This window comes from Schistocerca cancellata, chromosome 2 (genome assembly GCF_023864275.1).
Source record: "Schistocerca cancellata isolate TAMUIC-IGC-003103 chromosome 2, iqSchCanc2.1, whole genome shotgun sequence".
NCBI lineage: Eukaryota > Metazoa > Arthropoda > Insecta > Orthoptera > Acrididae > Schistocerca > Schistocerca cancellata.
Window position 1 is genome coordinate 480560585 of NC_064627.1, and position 21106 is coordinate 480581690.

The 21106-nt window shown below is 43.0% G+C and overlaps 1 protein-coding gene across 1 annotated transcript in view; it reads right to left on the bottom strand.

Moving 5' to 3' along the window:
• LOC126155449 (collagenase-like) overlaps positions 1 to 21106 on the bottom strand; it is a 71684-nt gene that overhangs the window by 45876 nt on the left and 4702 nt on the right. Inside the window, exon 2 of the mRNA XM_049916229.1 lies at positions 6415 to 6568. Coding sequence (XP_049772186.1) covers positions 6415 to 6568 — 154 coding nt within the window. The remainder of the gene's footprint in view (positions 1 to 6414; positions 6569 to 21106) is intronic.

Here is a 21106-nt window from a genome sequence, read left to right on the forward strand (position 1 = left end):
AGTTATAATATCTGTTTGTCTTCTGAGACACATTGAATCAGATTTGTAATTCTTTTATTTATGATAATATACATAATAACGAAATATCCGTTTCGCTTCAAATGAGATAAAGCTACAAGACAATCGAATTTAACCATGTTTTTAGGAACGCAAAGACTTCTGCCATTTATAAATTGGAAGAATGCTTTTGAATCATAATAGAGAGAGTGAGAGAGACATGCCTTACCTATAAATGTTAGTTGAGGGGAATGAAAGTTGAAAAATAAGAAAAGTAAGCTAACATTAAGAATGATGTAAGGTCACGTTTTTTAAACGTAAGTAGTTAAAGAAAGAATTAAGCAAATAAAAGAAAATTTCAGAAATGGAGTAAATGGATAATGGAAACAAATACTAGTGTTAAGGTTCAAAATGGTTCAAATGGCTCTGAGCACTATGGGACTTAACATCTGAGGTCATCAGTCCCCTAGAACTTAGAACTACTTAAACCTAACTAGCCTAAGGATATCACACACATCCACGCTCAAGGCAGGATTCTTAAGTAAGCAAACAGATCAAAGCTACTTATATATTTAGAGACCATACAAATACCAGATACGGAAAAGGCCGAAATAATAAATTCTATAGGTCGCTAGATAAATGAAGGATTCCAAGAGATTAGAAAAATGCGCAATTTACTCTCGAGCTCAAGAAGGGTCGTCGATCAGATATATTCGCTGATGTTAAGCCAGTGAAGAATTTCTGAACACATTTTATGATTGCGTATTACATCCTTTAAGGAGATCGAATAAATCCTGTAAAGGAATCAACATGGATGCCGCAAATAACGATTGTGTGGAACCCAGCTCGATCATTTCGTCCACGAGATTCGGAAATCATTAAATACTAGTGCCCAGTTTGATTCCGAGTTCCTTGAGTTCCGCAAAGCTTTCGATACAACGCTGCACTGTTGTCTTTTCCATAAAATATGAACGCACATAATACTAGACAAACTTTGTGATTGGACTGAATACCTCCAAGAAAACAGAACATAGCACGTCATTCACAACTGAGAGAAATCTTCAGATGTAAAAGATGTTTGGGGTGCATTCCAACGAAGTATTGTAGGACCATTACTGTTCATAATATAGAGGGGGTCTCAAAAAAACACCAACAAGCTTTAGGGACAGGTACCTTATACGAAAACAAGAAAAAATATGTCTAGTAAACATGGGCTCTAAAATGCATACCTTAAGAGCTACAGCCCAAGCTCATCTTCGATCCTGTGAAACCGGTCTCTTCTATTGCGAGGACGTTGCTTTCCATATTTTGGGACGAAAAAACATTCCAGTAAACATGGGGTCTAAAATGCAAGCTTCAGTTGCTGTTAACATTTGTTCATCTTTGATAGTGTGAAACACTTCTCTTCTGCTTAGCAGGTGCCCATAACTCTTAACATATGCATTTTACAACCCATATTTCTTCGATATTTTTCTTGTTTTGGTCCATACTATCTCTAATAGCCCCAATTTTATCACGATAAATACATAACTGAAACCAGTCGAAAGAAAGACGTATTCTAGACTGAGAGCTGTTGGAAGAATTCTTAGGAACTGTAACCAACTCGTGAAGGAGTTAGGTTGCAGAACTGTCATTCGACCAATGCTTGAGTGTTGTTTCCCAGTATGGGACTCTCAGATTGTACTGCTGATACTGAAAATTGTCTCAAGAAGAAGATCTTCAAGTAAAGACATTGTTCACCTCATGACATGCGTGCATTTATTTTGGCAAGAGTGTTGATAAAAATGTAGTTGTGAATCCTAAAACCATCATCATCATAAACTACAACATGGTGTTCCCCCACAGCGTAACACTGATAACGCCCAACACACATTTCAATTACTGTGCTGCCCATTAAAATTGCGGCGCCATGAAGAAGACATTCAACAGATGTCAAAGTGGATTGAAATCTGCTTTACATATGACAAGCATTTCAACACAACCACACAAAACAGAAGTAAAGCCATGCACGTTATGTGTGTAAGAAAGTTTATGCAGGGGTTTCTCATCTATAAATTGCATTTAAATGTTAGTTACTTAAGAGAAAATTGTGCTATGCTTCTTGCAAGACGGAGAAACTTTCAGCAACATGTCGAAATAACGCAGCCAAGGACTATGGACACAGCAGTGGCACCACATCGTATTTTCAGATGGTGTACACTGTCACAATAGATTTGTCGGTGTATGGATGCTCTGACGAGACTTGGGGTTGCCAGTTTGTATTCCTCATTTGAATTTGACAGCGGTAGCATTGTGGCCTATCGAGACTGTGGCTTGAAGTTCCGGGACACTGCCGCTTCTGTTGATCAGGAGCAAGTGATTGTCGTGACTATGGAATTTATGGGTTAAGGAGGGCCACAATCAACGCCATGCAACGTCTCAGTGGCCCTTCGCCACTTGCGTCCAAGTGGTCAGACATATTGATGATTTAGCCGGCCTGGATCGCACAGTTACGTCACATTCCTTGAGTCGCGTGATGGGCTCGTTTGCAACAACGCAAGTATCCGTATGAGCAGTGCCACGACCATCTGTGCAGCATGCGCTGTCAGCATGGCGACATTTGTAGTGGCTTCCCTTGGCGCGTTAGCGGAAAGAGGCATGTAAACAATAGTGCGTCCGACAACACTAGACGTACGAGTGGATGCGCATCATCTTTTCAGTGAATCCCCATTTGGTGTACATCTATACGATTACTCTGAAATTCAAAAACGTACGTGGCAGCAAAATTTTGCTATGGATGTATCGGTGTAGACTAGAACCAGCGTTGCCATATTGCTTTCCTCATTGTCAATCAAGCCCAGCATCTGGCACAGTGGTATGGAGTGCCATTGGGTACACAAAACTATCACTTCTGGTTCCCATACCTGGTAACTGGACAGCAGTCGTCACAGTTATGACGTGTTAAGATCAGCAGCTGTGTTCTATCTTAAGAGTTCTCAACGATCAATCTTTCAACAAGATAACACAACACTATATATTTCCATTGGTGTCCTATGCTACGTCCAAAGAGACAGTATTGATCTTTTGCCTTGATCAACGTGGTCTCCGTTTTCTGTCTCCCAGTGGAGACCTCTAGTCATGTATTATCGAGAGACTGGCACGCGACCAATCGCCAGACACTACTATCGAGCAACGTTGGCTCAGAGTTGCAGAATGGCTAACCCGTTTCTGTGATCCAAGCTTATTTCGGTATGTAGATTGTAGATTAGAGATATTACAGAGGTCGCAGCTCTATGTTTCAAATGTTGCACTCTGTATACCTCCAAATCATCTACAAATTTAATTATGTATTCTTTCAACTATATTGTATAAGCACAATAACCAAAATTTAGTTATTTTCTGTCCTTGCTGGTGGTGCTACTGCATGGTGCAGTCACATTTTGTGTTAGACGTGGTTGTGCAATAACCACTCACAGACTTCAGGTGGCAGCACTAACAATTGAGGGTACGTAAGATAGGTGGGGGGGGGGGGGGGTGGGGTGGGGGGGGGGCGTAATACGGTGCCGTCTTTGTCATAATGTGGAAAGGGAGCGATTTATCTGACGTCCAAAAGGACATGATCATTGCCTTTCGGGCCAAGGCTGGAAGCATTTTCGAAATGGTTAAGATTGCGAACTGTTCGTGTACTGCCGTGCTTAAAGTATATGGTACATGGGGAAATAGCGCTATCCAGAAACGCCGCCGAGGCAACCGTGGCGCACCATCCACCACATACAACAGGGGCGAACGACAGCTGCAGAGATGTGTAGGCGAATTGGTGTGCAACTTTTGAACAATTCACCGGCCAGATGAACCAAGGTGCTATCAACAGTGTCTAACGACCGATCAGCGGACGTGGCTCCGTATGGCCCCCAGCAGCAGACTCCTTCTTCATGTACCCATTCTGACTGCTGTTCAGCGGCGACGAAGGCTGGAAACGGCAGGCCAGTACCGTAACTGGACGTGCACTGAGTGGCGACAGGTGTCCTTTTCAGATGAATCCATCGGGCAGATGGCCGTTGACGTGTATGGTGTGAAAAGTCTGAAATCAAACACCTTGCAACAATCGTCGGTAGGGTCCAGCCCAGAGGGCATTCCCTGGGTGATGTCTTCACTCTGGAAAGCACAGTGGCTCAAAACAAGTGTGCATCTATCCCTAGCGACCATGTCCACCTCTACGTGCAGATTGTTTTTCTTCAGCACGATGTAAACTATTAGGAGTAGTTGACAGTGTAACGTGTCACACAGCTTGCAGTGTACGCGCTTGGTTCGAAGAGCACCAGGCTGAGTTCACCGTACACCCCTGGCCGCCAAACTCCCCGAATTTAAACATAACCGAGAGTCTGTGGCATCTCTTCGAGCAGGCTGTACGCTCCATATATCCTCAACCGAAAAGCCTACCGCAGCTGGCCACGGCACTGGAGTATGCATCGCTCCATGGCCCTGTCGATACTTTTCAGTAACTCATTTACTGTCTTCCTTCACTTCTCGCAGCGGTCCGCGTTCCGGATTATTCAGGCTTTTGATAGGTGGTCAAATTAATGTTACTGGGCAATATACAGGGCGTTTATAAATGAATTTCGGGGTTTCAATGCTTCATGATATTTATTACATTAAACTTAGTTATAAATGATATGTCAAATGAAACAGCAACTCATAAAGTTGTGTTTGGCACCAGTGCGCATGCGCAGCGCGCAATGTTTCCGCCGCAGTCCGCTAGACAGCGGTTGTATCGAAGATGGCGACTAGTGAACAGAAAGCGTTTTGTGTTTTGCAATTTGCAGAGACCGAATCTGTGGTTAATGTGCAACGTGCATTCCGTCTGAAGTTCGGTTGTGATCCTCCAAGTGATAATAACATTCGTAGATGGTATCATCAATTTGAAGATACCGGCTGCCTTTGTAAAGGGAAGAGCATAGGACGACCAAGAGTTAGTGAAGAGACTGCTGAGCGAGTGAGAGAGTCATTCACTCGTAGCCCAAAGAAATCAGTCCGGAAGTCTAGTTGTGAATTACAAGTTCCTGTGTTGACTTTTTGGAAAGTTTTAAGAAAACGTGTACAACTATGTCCTTACCGTTTACAGTTATTACAGACTATAAAGCCAACTTCGCAAACGAAATGTTGTTTCATGACGATGAAGATTTTTTTGTATCATGTTGTCTTCAGTGATGAATCGACCTTTCACCGTAGTGCACGTGTTAACACTCACAATGTGCGCATCTGGGGCTCAGAAAATCCTCATGAGGTGGTACAAATGCAACGAGGTTCCCCTAAAATGACTGTTTAATGTGCCGTATCCTGACGGAAAGTTTATGGGCCTTTCCTTTTTGGTGAACCTAGTGTAACTGGCGCTTCTTACCTTCATATACTATAGCAATGGCTCTTCCCTCAGTTGGAAGAAGATGAGCCAGAGAACTTCATTTTCCAGCAAGGTGGTGCGCCACCTCACTGGCATAGCAAAGTAAGCGATTGCATGAGCTTCACTGTAGACAAGCGCTGGATATTCCGCAAGAGGCCCATTGACAGCGCTTGCTTTGCATGGCCTCCACGTTCACCAGACCTAACGCCATGCAATTTTTTCCTTTGGGGCTTCATCAAGGATCGTGCGTACGTGCCTCCGCTACCGGCAGACCTCCCTGAATTAAGAAACTGGATTGAAGCATCTGTTGCTACAATCACTGAAGACACACTATCAACCTTTGGGAAGAACTTGTCTGTAGAGTTGACGTGTGCCGTGTGACAAATGGTGCTCACATTGAACATTTATAAGTTTCTTGGTAAAACTGTTGGAGTTGCTCTTTCATTTGACATATCATTTATAACTGTAAGTTTAATATAATAATTATTCTTTCTTTCTTTCACTGGTGCCATGTCCCGCACTGACGCAGGGTCTTCATGGTTAACTGGATGTGGCAATGTTAGTTGAAGGGGTGGCCGGATGCCCTTCCTGCCGCCACCCTGTACCCCCCCCCCCCACCCCCCGGGGCGGAATCAGTGTACCCCAGCTGTCTAGTGTAATTCATGGAAGAGTGCGAACGTTTTCAAATGTCGATGAGTCGTATAAATGAGGCGGAAATTGGGGACCAGCCCGGTATTCACCTATCGGGATGTGGAAAACCGCCTAAAAACCACATCCAGGCTGGCCGGCACACCGGCCCTCGTCGTTAATCCGCTGGGCGGATTCGATCCGGGGCTGGCGCGTCTACCCGAGTCCAGGAAGCAGCGCGCTAGCGCTCTCGACTATCCTGGCGGGTTTAATACAATAAATATTATAAAGCGTTAAAATCCCGATATTCATTTATAAAACCCTGTATAAAAGAGAGCAGCGTACATCATCGCCAGGGTGCGGAGTGCCATGTGTTGTTCCCGTTCAGGAGAGCGGTTGCGCAGGTCTCTTACCCGGAGAGGCAGACGCCGGCGGTGAGCAGCCACTTGGAGTTGAGCAGCGCGGCTCCGCAGGCAGTCGTGTCCTCCACGTTGACGTAGGCCACGTGCTTGAACTGGCCCCGCGCCGCCTGCCCGCCACCCACCACTCGACCGGTCCGTCTGTGTGCTGCAAGTAACAGCGGAAACTTTGCAGGAGCTGAGCGAGAACTGCAGCGGGCTTACGGTCGCGAATTTTAAACAGTAAACTGCTTTCGACAACGTCTCCAGATGCCAGCATCGTTGTGAATCGCTAGTCTATGCCGCATTTAACAAACGAATGCTGAAAGCACTACTAAACATCGAGTCACGTTACAACAGCGTTGTAATCGTTAATGATGTTTCACAAGTTTCAACTTGTGGTACTCCTTTATGCAAATTACTTCCAATCCATCTGCAGCATGATACAGTAATTTTGAAAATTTTATTTTCTTTAGTACTTAACATAAAAATATCATCTTTGCGCTATCGTAAATAGGTACGTTTGAAGTTTTTAACGTTGGTAGTCGACTAAATATGTCGCGTCTATTGTAAAATGTTCGTTTGGATAAGTGCAAGGTGACACTAATGCAGCTCTGTGACTGTTGTGCCGGCAGTAAGATCTCTTGCTACGTCAGTTTGAAACTGGTACCGAGTACGTACATTACTGGCCATTAAAATTGCCACAGCAAGAAGAAATATAGATGATAAACGGGTATTCATTGGACAAATATATTATACTAGAACTGACATGTGATTACATTTGCACGCAATTTGGGTGCATAGATCCTGAGAAATCAGTACCCAGAACAACCACCTCTGTCCATAATAACGGTCTTGATACGCCTGGGCATAAAGTCAAACAGAGCTTGGATCGCGGGTGCAGGTACAGCTGTCCATGCAGCTTCAACACGATACCACAGTTCATCAAGAGTAGTGACTGGCGTATTGTGACGAGCCAGTTGCTCGGCCAACATTGACCAGACGTTTTCAGTCGGTGAGAGATCTGGAGAATGTGCTGGCTAGGGCAGCAATCGAACATTTTATGTATCCAGAAAGACCTGTACAGGACCTGCAACATGCCGTCGTGCATTATCCTGCTGAAATGTAAGGTTTCGCAGGGATCGAATGAAGGGTAGATCCACGAGTCGTAACACATCTGAAATGTAACATCCACTGTTCAAAGTGCCGTCACTGCGAACAAGAGGTGACCGAGTCGTGTAACCAATGGCACCCCATACCATCACGCCGGGTGACAGGCCACTATGGCGATGACAAATACACGCTTCCAATGTGCGTTCACCGCGATGTCGCCAAACACGGATGCGACCATCATGGTGCTCTAAACAGAACCTGGATTCATCCGAAAAAATGACGGTTTGCCATTCGTGCACCCAGGTTCGTCGTTGAGTACACCATCGCAGGCGCTCCTGTCTGTGATACAGCGTCAAGGGTAACCGCAGTCATGGTCTCCGAGCTTATAGTCCATGCTGCTGCAAACGTCGTCGAACTGTTCGTGCAGATGGTTGTTGTCTTTCAAACGTCCCCATGTGTTGACTCAGGGATCGAGACGTGGCTGCACGATCCTTTACAGCCATGCGGATAAGATGCCTGTCATCTCGACTGCTAGTGATAACGAGGCCGTTGGAGTCCAGCGCTGCGGTCCGTATTACCCTCCTGAACCCAACGATTCCATATTCTGCTACCAGTCACTGGATCTCGACCAACGCTAGCAGCAATGTCGCTATACGATAAACCGCAATCGCGATAGGCTACAATCCGACCCCTATCAAAGTCGGAAACGTGATGGTATGCATTTCTCCTCCTTACACGAGGCATCACAACAACGTTTCACCAGGCAACGCCGGTCAAATGTTTGTGTATGAGAAATCGGTTGGGAACTTTCCTCATGTCAGCACGGTGTAGGTGTCGCCACCGGCGCCAACCTTGTGTGAATGCTCTGAAAAGCTAATCATTTGCATATCACAGCATCTTCTTCCTGTCGGTTAAATTTCGCGTCTGTAGCACATCATTTTCGTAGTGTAGCAATTTTAATGGCCAGTAGTGTAGCTATAGAGTATGTACTCTCTTTCAGGGAAAACGATCTACAGGGAGCCCAAGTGAAAGTGAAGCTACAGTCGATAAACTGTGTAATTTTGCACTATACAGCCTACATAGTTTAAAGACCAGTCGTTGCAGTCACAAATACTGACAGTGGTGAGGGTCTTACGAAAGAGATTTCATTGGACCTTGCGGACGTTCTGCAGTCAATAGTGTGAATGTTTTGGCCGTTCGTGAACACGTCATTATACGTCATTCTGAAAAATGTCAGTAATAAAAGATGCCAACCTTCGTTTTTTAAGTAGAGCAGATTGCCCAAAACAAAATATAAACGTATTTGGTTCTTTTTATAAACGTACCCGCCAGGGTAGCCGAGAACGCAAACGCGCTGCTTCCTGGACTCGGGTAGGCGGATTAACGACGGGGGCCGGTGTGCTGGTCAGCCTGAATGTGCTTTTTAGGCGGTTTTCCACATCCCGCTAGGTGAATACCGGGCTGGTCCCCACGTTCCGCCTCAGTTACGCGACTCGCAGACATCTGAACACGTTCGCACTATTCCATGACTTACACTAGACGCAGACAGCAGGGGTACATTAATTCTGTCCCATGGGGGTACGGGGTGCTGGCAGGAATGGCATCCGCCCACCCCTTTCCACTAACCTTGCCAAATCCGTTCCTAAAAATGCCGACCCTGCGTCAGCACGGGACATGGCATCTGTGAAAGAAAGAAAGAAAGAAAGTTCTTTTTATAAACGTCATGTGTTTGGTCCATTGCTCTTGGCCGAGAATTATCGTAGGTCTCATGATTCTCGACTCGAAGGAATAATTCATTGTGACACAGGTTTAATAGTTCATTTTTCAACAATTTAATTTTCTGTAGAAGGGCACACGAAAGTCTACAGATACCTGTGCGCGCTTCGGTCGGAGACACCACCTTGAATGCATAGCCACTCCACTGACTCGTCTCTGTGTGTATAATTCCTGTAAGGATTGATCGATGACGTAGTTTTCATCCACCGACGTTGCCACAGTTGAGAAGGTGCAGTACCAGAGGATATCGTGCCAGATCTGACTGGAGGGGATTGGCGAAAACATGGTTGCTACCTGGACACGTCAAATACACACATTGAGCGAAAGATGAATATCACCTACTACACGAGGGAGTTCTTAGAGCACTAGATACTACCGCTCTTTCGACTTCACTTGCTATATTTTGTAGGACAATTCCTGACAGCATATGTCGAAAAACGTGCAAGTCTTCTTCGATGCACGATGGCCATCAATAATTCTGTAGCCTACAATTTCGCTTAACATATTGGTCGTCGAATATCTCTAGAATATGAGTGGTATTCTGTTCTAGCTTGTGTAGGTGGAACGCAGTTTATGATTACTCGCACTGGAGGTAACGAAGAGACCGGTGAAATAACAGACGTTTCGTAAGGTCGATGTCGGTGGAATTCACGAAGTGAATGACAAGCCATAAATAAAGTCTAGAGTGTAACAAAAGTCGTAGTAAGTCCAGGAAGCAATCAGAAACAAAAACGCAGTACAGGCAAGGTCAAACACTCTACCAATCAACGGCAGGTCTCTGTGGCTTCAATGAACTAGAGGACAGGTTGGCAAGTGTCGGGTCGAGTTATTTATCGACACCGTCGCAAGCTTCTGGTCGAGTTATTTATCGACAATGTTGCAAGTGTCGGGTCGAGCTATTTATCGGCACCGTTGCATCGGTGGACGGGCCCACGTGAGATATCCAACTCGGGCTGGACGGGGAATCTGACGCACTATAGAATACTAAATTTGGTCATCAACTTACTGCTCACAGTCCACCACGAACTACTGTCGACACTTTGTGTACTGCTATAAAAAGCTTACGAGGGGCGGTTCGCCAGGAACGTATGCCGTCCTCCTTCATTTCAGTCCTCCGCGGCCTCTGGAAACACACGGGATTTTCACACCACTTACACAATGTAGTGGACTGACATAAGAACAGTCAAACAATTTGTCCCCTTCTTTCATGAGGGGAACATAATCTCCTGTGAATTTGAATTTTTCGTATCCAAGCAAGCTACCATCCCTAAAAGAGTCTGCCTTCGCATTTCTCGTTCGCCCTAAATAAACTGCTCTGCTCCCTCGTCGATCATCGAATCGTGGGTATATAAGAGCCACAATTTTTCCATGTACAGCAATCGGCAGGCCCATTCTTGTCTATCGAAAGGGTTATGATTACGTCAATATCCCCATGTGTTGGCCGACACGTTTTGTTAACCAGAGTTCATCAAATATGGCGCTGACCTCACAGCTATCCTATTAAATCCACTGCCCCCCAAAGGGACCTATGTAGCTGGATTACCTAAGCAAAATTTACATATTACGTCACTAAATCTACAAGTATTCAACATTTATTACAACTTCATCCCCTTCACAAATAACTCAAACGCAAAATAACCTCTTAATGAAACAGCATTTAACTGTCTCAAAATTAATGCAACATTTTTGTTATGAGTATATCAGTTTCCGTTTTCTTACAGGGTATTAATTTTTACATCATTTTCGTGCTGATTACTTGCTCGTTTGTTTGTATGTATTTTAGGACTTACATTGATCGTGTCCCCACACATTGTCATCAATGTCGTAAGCCGTGCGATGTACAGGCAGCTCCTAGAAGAAAATAAATATTTCACAGCATTAACACCGATGAGCCTGAAGAAACTGTAGCGTGATTTTAATCCGATAATGTCTCCATTAGGTGTAATCAGAATACTGAATTAGACATACGCTATTAGAGAGTGTCTAAATTAGTAAGGGCTTTCTGAAGCTCTACTGTAATACAGAGTGTTTCACGTGCGACACAAGTGCTGTCGGTTGTGCGGGATACAGTGCCCCCCCTCCCCCCCCCCCAAATAAAAACAGAAGTTGCAGACCAGCGACCACCGCATGACGCTCCGGCGTGTTGCTCAGACTGTGTGGCAGGTGGAGCATCGGATTTTCCGAGGGCGTTGGATAGGCCTAAAGAAGAGGTCCAACATGTTCCATAGATCATTTTATCGAATTTACGAGGAACGATTCAGTTTACAGGATATATGTACATGATTAGGATTAACATTAAAGAATACACTGTTTTTTCGTTCTGCTCATGCCACTACAATTAAAAACTAGTTTTTTTTGTTTTTTCTTTTTTTCAGTTTTTTGAGAGAAAAGTTTAGTAGAAAAGTTGTCCAGGAGAAATGATTTTAGATTAGATTTAAAACTTGCTTTTGTACCTTTCAGACATTTTATGGTAGTGGACAAATGATTAAAAATTTTTGTTGCTGCAATACGAGTTCCCTTGTAAGCCACTGACAGCTTTAATAATAAGCATAATTTTTTTCCTCTAATATTGTAGATGTGGATATCACTACTACTCTGAAATGATGATGGATTGTTCCATAAAGTGATGGATTGATGGATTGTTTATGATAATTTTCATTAGCAAATATATTTATTGTGTTGGTGCAGTTAAAATTACCAACTCGTTGGAGAGGAACCATTACTGAGTAGAAATATGCAAAATATCTGAAAGACTGATTTGTTTATTTCCAAAAGTTAAGGAGCAAAAGTAGCTGAACTTAACTGTTTCAGAAGCTCAGTAATATGCTTCTTCCAGTTCAAGCTTTCATCAATATATACAACCAAAGACGTGGAGCATTTAATCCTATTTACCGACTTTTGTTCATGTTCTACATAAGTTGTTGGTATGACACTATTTGTTGTATAAAACTGAATAGGGTGTGTTTTCTCAACATTTAATTATAGTCCATTTTCAGAGAACCTGTTAGTAATTGTTCTATTGTTTCTCTCTGATAGGATTTATTATAATTAGTTGGACGGTCATTCATGTACAAGGTAATAAGCAACAGTCCTAAGAGCTTGTAAAAGTGTTGCAGGGTGGGTTGTGCTAAGAAATAATTGTTAAGAAAATTCGATATGTTGCGCAATAACATTGAAGTTAGTCAATCAGGGCACTGCACGCGCAAATTCAAGCAGCCTACCAGATACAGTTAGTATCAATTCCTCTCATAACGTAGTCAGTAGAAAATGAGACTGCTCAGCATCTGGCTCGGGGTCGATCCCTACTACCATCCCGTGTTCAGTTTTTGTATCGCTCTCTTGTCTGGTATTAGAAAACCAAGCGAAGAACACACGTGGGGATGTGTCTTGGACGGGCCATTTGAATCTGTGCACACTATGCCCTGACTGGCTAACTTCAATGCTAATTAACTCGAAAATGGTGTCGCGTAAAGAATTTTTTCTTAACGATTATTTCTCAGCACACCCTCACCCGTAACACACTTACTAGCTTTTGACAGTTTCTGACCATCCTGTGTATAAGGAATAGGAGTGGACCAGGAATTGAGCACTATGGGACTCCCTTTCTGATTTTTCCCCAGTCACAAAACTTTTCCACCTCTGCAACATCATCTGAATTGATTATTGAGTTTCTCCCGGCGTATTTGATAATCAAAATATCCACGGGTGTGCTGCCGGTCTATAGTGTCCAAAGGGCACAATATTTCGGCGATCATACATGTCGCCGTCATCAGGTGAACTGACGGACTGAGCTCCTTTGAACGTGCCGGCACGGAGATCCGTACGCTATGGCTGCTCAGAGGAAACTGGGTTAGGTCGCGGCGGCGGCCGATTTAAATACCCTCCGCCCGCGGCGCGCTCCCTACGCCTTCTGCGCCCCGCGCCACGGTCGCGCGGTGGAACAGATTGCGACGGCGTCTGAGAAGACGTCGGTGTGATGGCTCTGTCCGCCGTGGTCGTCACAACTATACGTTTGCTCGATTTACTCTTGATCAACCCAATCGCTGGTTCCCAAGCCTTGCTAAGATTATAGCCACAGTCACAGTTTATGAGGTCGTCATTGGTGCGAATTTTGATGGCCTCTCTAACAACGCTGTCCCAGTATCTCGACGTCTGTACCAGAATCCTCGAGCGGTCATACTCCATGGCGTGATTTTTCGACAAACAATGTTCAGCGACCGCCGACTTGCTCGGATACATCAGTCGAATGTGCCTCTGGTGTTCACGGCATCGATCCTCGACCAATATGCGAATTGCCACATTGACACGGAATCTGGTAAACGCCGGCCTTCCTCAAACCGAGGTCATCTTTGGCGCTCCCCACCAGTGCACGAGTTTTATTTGGAGGACAAAACACAGTGCCAACCTGGTGTTTCTTCAGAATGCGGGCGATTTTCCCCGAGATTGCGCCTGTGTATGGAATAAATGCAGTGCCTACCTCCTCCCTCGTGACTTCATCCATCTCAACAGGTTGTGCTGCAGTGGTTGGGCGGAGAGCACGTTGAATCTGCCACTCTGAGTACCCATTTTTTCGAAATACAGTTCTCAGGTGTTTCAATTCCTGGGGTAGACTCTCTGCGTCAGAGATAGTGCGCGCCCTATGTACTAGAGTTTTAAGTGCACGCAGACAGCTGCTACCACCCTTCACAGAGGAACGGGGTACTTAAAACTACTAGTCGCTTAGGAATAAAATAAATAGGAAGCGCAGGAAGCAATGGCGAAATGGTTCTATGAAAAATGTGAAGAAATCGAAATAGAAATTATTGTCGGAAGGGCTCGGTGTTTTGAAAAATCAGTACAACCTTCACTGAAATTAAAACAATGGCGGTAACATTAAGGGTACAATGCGAATTTCACTGTTAAATGCAGAGGAGAGAGCGGGTAGGTGGAAAGAGTACACTGAGGGCCTCAGTGAGGGGAAGGCTTGTTTGATGACGTGATGAAAGAAGAAACAGAAGTCAATATACAAGAAATAAGGATTCAGTATTAGAAAAAGAATTTAAAAGAACTTTGGACAACTAAAGATCAAACAGGGCAGAAGGGATACATGACATTCCATCAGAGTTTCTAAAACCGCTGGGGGAAGTGGCAACAACACGATAATCACGCTGGTGTGTAGAAAGTATGAGTCAGCGACATACCATCTGACTTTCGGAAAAACATCATCCACACAAGTTTGTAAGAGCTGACACGTGAGAGAATTACCGTGCGAGAAGCTTAACAGCTCATGCATACAAGTTGCTGACAAGAATATCATACTGGAGACTGGAAAAGAAAACTGAGAATGTGTTAAATGAAGATCAGATTGGCTCTAGGAAAGGTAAATGCACGTGAGAGGCAGTTCTGACGTTGTGGATGATAATGGAAGCAAGATTAAGGAAAAATCAAGACACGTTCATAGGCTTTGTCAACCTGGAGAAAGCGTTCGACAATGTAAAATGGTACAGGATGTCGAAATTATGAGAAAACTGTGGTAATCAATAGGGAAAGACGGGTAATATACAATATGTACAAAAGCCAAGAGGGAACAATGAGAGTGGAAGACCAAGAAAGAAGTGCTCAGATTCAGGAGAGTTCAAGACAGGATTGTAGTCTTTCGCCAATGCTGTTCAATTTAAACATTGAAATAGCAATGTCGGAAGTAAAAAAAGGGTTCAAAGAGTGGAATAAAAATTCATGGTAAAGGGATATCAATGATAAGTTTCGCTGATGATATTACTGGCACCAGTGAAGGTGAAGAAGAATTACAGGATCTGCTGAATGAAATGAACAGTGTAATCAATACAGAACATGGACTGAGAGTAAATCGAAAAAAGACGAAAGTAATGAGAAGAATCAGAACTGAGAATGTCAACAATCTTAACATCAGAATTGATGAATTGATGATTACGAAGCAGATGAAGTTAAGGAATTATCTAGTCCATGACGGAGGGGGCAAGGGGAACGTCAAAAGCAGACTAACACTGGCAAAAAGGGCATTCCTGGACAGCAGATTACTAGTATCATACATTGGCCTTAACTTCAGGAAGAATTTGCTGAGAATATACGTTTGGAGCATAGCATTTTACGGTAGTTAAATATGAACAGTTTGAAAATTAGATGAGAAAAGAATCGAAGCCTTTGAGATGTGGCACTGCAGAACAATGTTGAAATTAATTTAGGTAAACTGATATGGTGGGGATTAATGAGGTTCTCCGCAGAATTGCCAGGAAAGTAATAAATGAAAAACGCTGACAAGAAGAAGGGACAGGATTCTAGGACATGTGTTAAGACATCATGGAAGAACTTTGGTGGTACTCCTAGAGGACGTTCAGAGGGAGACAGATACTGGGATGTATCCAGCAAATAACTGAGGATGCAGGTTGCAAGTGCTACTCTGAGTACTCTGAGATTAAGAGGTTGGCATAGGAGAGGAATCTGTGGCACGCCGAAAATGATAAATAAATAAACTAGTAACTAGAGTTGTTGAGCAGGACTAACGTCTTCAACTAGTAGTCGAAACTTCCTGCATCTCGAATCTGAATCTAGTGAGTGATAGATGCTGAGTAAAAAAAAAAAAAAAAACTCCAGCAACGGTGTACGTACTCATATAAGGAGTCGTTCTGCCAACGGTCTTGTCAAATTGAACGGTGGAGCGGACAGTTTCCGGGCATCCTCTTACTCTTTGGTTTGAAAATTGCCCCTAAAAGGCGGGCGATTCAACAGTGATCAGTGGCATGAGGATACAAAAGGCAGTGGAAACAATAGCGTTGAAGACACGCAGCGTGTACCCACAGGAAATGTGGCCTGTAATTGAAAAAGTGTCATTAGGATCTCTCCATTGGCAAAAGATGCCGGATTAGTCCCCCATTCTGATCTCCGGGAGGCACCTAGCAGGAGAGAGATGTCCATGAGAAAAAAAGTGAACAACCAACGAAAGGGTAACGTTCTACGAGTCGGGGAGTGGAATATCAGAAGTAATCTAGATACTACCAGTGAAGTGAAGTGAAGAGAATTGGAGAGAAGATAAGTATTTCTGCTCAGACGAATATAGGATAATGTCAACAGACACCGAAAAATGATGTAACTGGAATGGATTCATCATGAATATCAAAGACGCGAAAACGACATTAAACCAACGTCAACAACAATAGTTCAGGTATACATGTGGATGTCACAAGCAGAAGATGAAGGGGATACCGAACAGGTATTTCCGTATGTAAAAAGAGATGATAATCTTATCATAATGGGGGCTTGGAATGTGGTTGCAGGGGATGGAGTAGAAAAAAGACTTCAGGGATAATGTGGGCTTGGTAATGAAAACGAGGGAGGGGAAACACTAATTCGGTTCTGCAGTAAATTTCAGGATGTAATTGTGAATCCACCGTTCAAAACTCACAAGAGGTGGAGGTAAATTTGGAAAAGGCCTGGAGGGACGGGGAAATTCCAGCCGGATTACATCAAGGTCAGACAGAGACTCCGAAATCAGTTATTGGATTGTAAGGCGTACGCAGGAGTGTTATATAGACCACGATCACAATTTAGTAATAAAGATAAATGAATGTTAAAAGACTTGTTCGGAAGACTCGTATGCAACGAAATGGGATACTGAAGTACTGAGGAATGATGGAATGCGTTTGAAGTTCACTGAGGCTATAGATACTTCCATAACGGATACCACAGTGGACAGTTCCATTGAACAAGAGTAGGCATCTCTAAAAGGGAAATTACGTAAGTTGAACAGACATAAGTAGGTACAAGGAAGGTAACTGCGAAGAAACCTTGGCTAACAGAATATATAATTCAATTTATCGACGAATAAACAAAGTACAAAAGCTTTCAGATGTATTCGCGAATACAGAAATATAAGTCATTTAGGAATGAAATAAATAGGAATTGTAAACTTTCACGGCCGGAAATATCATGTCCATTATAATTATCCGGGCTGTTATGCCGTGGTCGGTTGATGAATGCTGTGGTGATTCCCAATCACCACAGCATTCATCAACCGACCACGGCATAACAGCCCGGATAATTATAATGGACATAAATAGGAATTGCAGAGAAGCTAGAACGAAATGGAGGCAGTAAAAATGGAAGAAATCGAAAAAGAAATGTTTGTCAGAAGCACTGTCTGAGCATATAGAAAAGTTAAAACTACCTTCGGTGAAATTGAAAGCTAGGCCAGAAACATTAAGAGTGCCATGCGAGTTGCACTGTTAAACGCAGAAGAGAGAGCGGATAGGTGAAAATGGTATACTGAAGGCCTCTGTGAACGGGACGAATTGTCTGTTTCTGATAGAAGAAGAAATTTTAATCGATATGAAAGAGGTAGGGGATCCAACATTAGAGGCAGAATTAAAAGCGCTTTCCAAGACCTGCGATCAAATAAGGCGGAAGAAATCGGTAACATTCCTTCGGAATGACTGAAACCGTTGAAGGAAGTGGCATTCAGGTTGATGTGTACAATCTGCGTCTGGACACACATAGCAAGGGCAAATAGATGCGGAAACTATCGCATACTCAGCTTAACGACTCATGCATCCCAGTTGCTGACAAGAATAATATACATAAGAACGGAAAAGATAATTGAAGATCTATGAGCTGACAATCAATTTGGGTTTCGGAAAGGTAGGAACTCCTGTGGGCCAGTTCTGACGTTACTGTTGATAAGGGAAGCAAGAGTTAAGAAAAATCAAGATACGTTCATAGGATTCGTCGACCTGGAAAAAGCATTCGAAATTCTGAGAAGGAATACGCTGTAGGGGAAGATGGGTAATGTACAATATTTACAAGAACCAAGAGGGAAAACTAAGACTGGAAGACCAAGAAGAAAATACTTGGATTGAAAAGGGTGTAAGACAGGGCTGTAGTCTTTCACTCCTACTGTTCAATCTATAAATTGAAGAAGCTCTGAGGGAAATAAAAGAAGTTTCAAGGATATGACTGAAATTAAGTGTGAAAGGATACCAATAATAAGATTCACTAATGACATTACTACCATCAGTGAAGAAGAAATACAGGAATTCTTGAATAAAATAAGCAGTATAATTAGTATAGAATGTAGACTGAGAGTAAACAGTAGAAAGAGGAAAATAATGAAAAGCAGCAGAAATTGAATTATCGATAAACATCAAAATAGCGGTCCATGAATTTGACGCAATGAAGGAATTCTACTGTCTTGGAAGCAAAATAACGTATGACGGTCGGAAGGAGGCAGTAAAAAGCAGACTTTCAGAGCCAAAAGGGGCATTTCTGGCTGAATGATGTCTACTAATATCAAACATCGGCCGTAATCTGAGGTAGAAATTTCCGAGAATATATGTCTGGAGCAAAGTTTTGTATGGTAGTGAATTATGGACTGTGGTGAAACCGAAAAAGAAGAGCATCGAAGCGTTTGAGGTGTCGAAAATTTGTTAGACAGAAAAATATTGGGGAATTTATTCTCAGAATCAGTGAAGACAATAACATATGGAAAACACTGACACGAAGAAGGGACAGGATAATAAGACGAGTGCGGAGACACCAAGGAAATAACTTCCATTGCACAAAGAGGGAGTTGCGAAGGGGCGATACACCCAACAAACAATAGAGGACATAAGGAACCATTGCTGCTCTGAGATGAAGTTCGCACAAGAGAGGAAGTCTTTGCAGAGCGCACCGGAAGAGTCCTTTGAATAATAACACCAAAAAAGAAAAAAATAGTAGGTAGTTACAATGCGACGTTTAAGTCCTCAAACGTAGCACTCCAACATTAAATCTGACGAGCCAATTGATCATTTCATTCATAACTACTTTCACTACTCCCTCAATCATGCGCACTGTATATTGTTTTCCGGCATTCGACTGTAGAATAATGTCTCACAGCCTCAGAGAACGTACATATTTCTATGTTGGCAATAACTGACAGTGAAGTAACCCGTCACGTATCATCAGATGAGGCATACATTTTTTGTCTTTCAAAAATAATGCCTTATGAAATAAGGATATGTTGTAAGTTATCTTTTAACTGTATTAATCTGACTGATTTTTTCCATAATTTTTATCCAGATTTGGCTCCTTTCTTTCCATTTTGCTTTTACTTATTTTTCTGCGTCTTCAGTTTTTTCCGTCTAAATACGTTATTTTTGTATTACAATTTTCATACGGAATTAAGTGATTTGTCTTTGTTTATTATTGTCGAAGAACATAAGCTTCTCTTGCAAAATGTAAGTTGTCTTTCTCTACATCTGTGAGCATTTGAAGCTCCTAGCATGGTTACTTTTCAAACACAAGTGCAAACGCCCTAGAGAAGTCCGACATTATTGTAGAGATACACACCATTCTGTTCATATACTAAAGGCACATTTATGTTTGCATCAGGCAGGCACATTTGCATTACCTCCATGATATAATAAAATTTACCTTTTTCCCTGTTGTATATTCGTTTCAGATTATTAATCCCTTCCCGTAGATGCTATGGACTATTTGCTTTCGTGATGTCATGTGCGCTACGACTACAGAAAACTTGTTAGGATGACTGGTTCAACGTGGCTGAGAAATCATAACAAACTGGACTGCGGAATGTAAGTCGGACACACATATATGCTTTCAGACTGCGCCAGCGACTCCTGACAACCCACCTGAGCAGAGGCCGCCACGAGAAACAACGCCCACAGTGCCAGCTGCATCGTGACCACACTGCTCGCTCTCTTGACGCAAACTTCATTTATAGACACACATACGCCGACTAAGCTCCACAGTGCTCAACGTGACCTACGCTTGCCTTCAGTCGTATCATGAATGATACAGGACACGGATTACATATTCTTCTATTCGGCGTAGAAACTAAGCAGGATTACCTTTTATCGGGAGTGCAACATTTCATTCTATCACGGTTATCTGTTAGGAAGATTATTTCCACAAATCTTTGAACTCTTTTTCTCAGGAACGTATGCCTTCGTAAGCATTGTCACTAACGTTTCGACAGCAAGGCCACAACAAAATATTCACATACTACCTTCATTAACAAACTTTCGAGTCTGGAAAAGTTTTCTTTTGACGTCACTCTTAGAAAATGCAGCGCCTTAAAGAAAAAAGTCTTAATACCGTATTCGTACTAGCAGTCCCACGAGAAGTCATTGACAGTGTCAACTGACACAAGTTTCTGTTATGTTGTGTGGGAGATAGAGACAAGGTACGAAAACAAAAGAGAGGTTTCAATAAAAAAAATGGTTCAAATGGCTCTGAGCACTATGGGACTCAACTGCTGTGGTCATAAGTCCCCTAGAACTTACAACTACTTAAACCTAACTAACCTAAGGACAGCACACAACACCCAGCCATCACGAGGCAGAGAAAATCCCTGACCCCGCCGGGAATCGAACCCGGGAACCCGGGGGTTTCAATCTCTACCAAAATTAGGCGGGAATATTAAAAATAAAAACCAATAAAATATACTTCCATGTTTTTTGTTTTACCTCTGCTGTTTAATTTTTGACGAAGTAGGGATTAAGCAAGTCCTGAAACTCTTCCTACACGGAGGAGATGTAAATCATTTTTAAATAAAAATATGAAGTGTCTGTTACCCTTCGCCCCCTCCTCCACTTCCCTCTTGCTTCCTCACTTTCCTCCTTCCATTTTAAAAGCTGATTTGGGGTCCCCCTCCCCAACGTTTCTGTACCACATTCCTTCTAACACAGCAAAACGTTCTCCTCACCACGACTTATTTCCTGTAAATCAATCCACTAAAGCGAAATGTGAAGGTTTTTACTAAGACCATCATCACTACTCTGCAATTTAAAACAACAACAGTATTTTA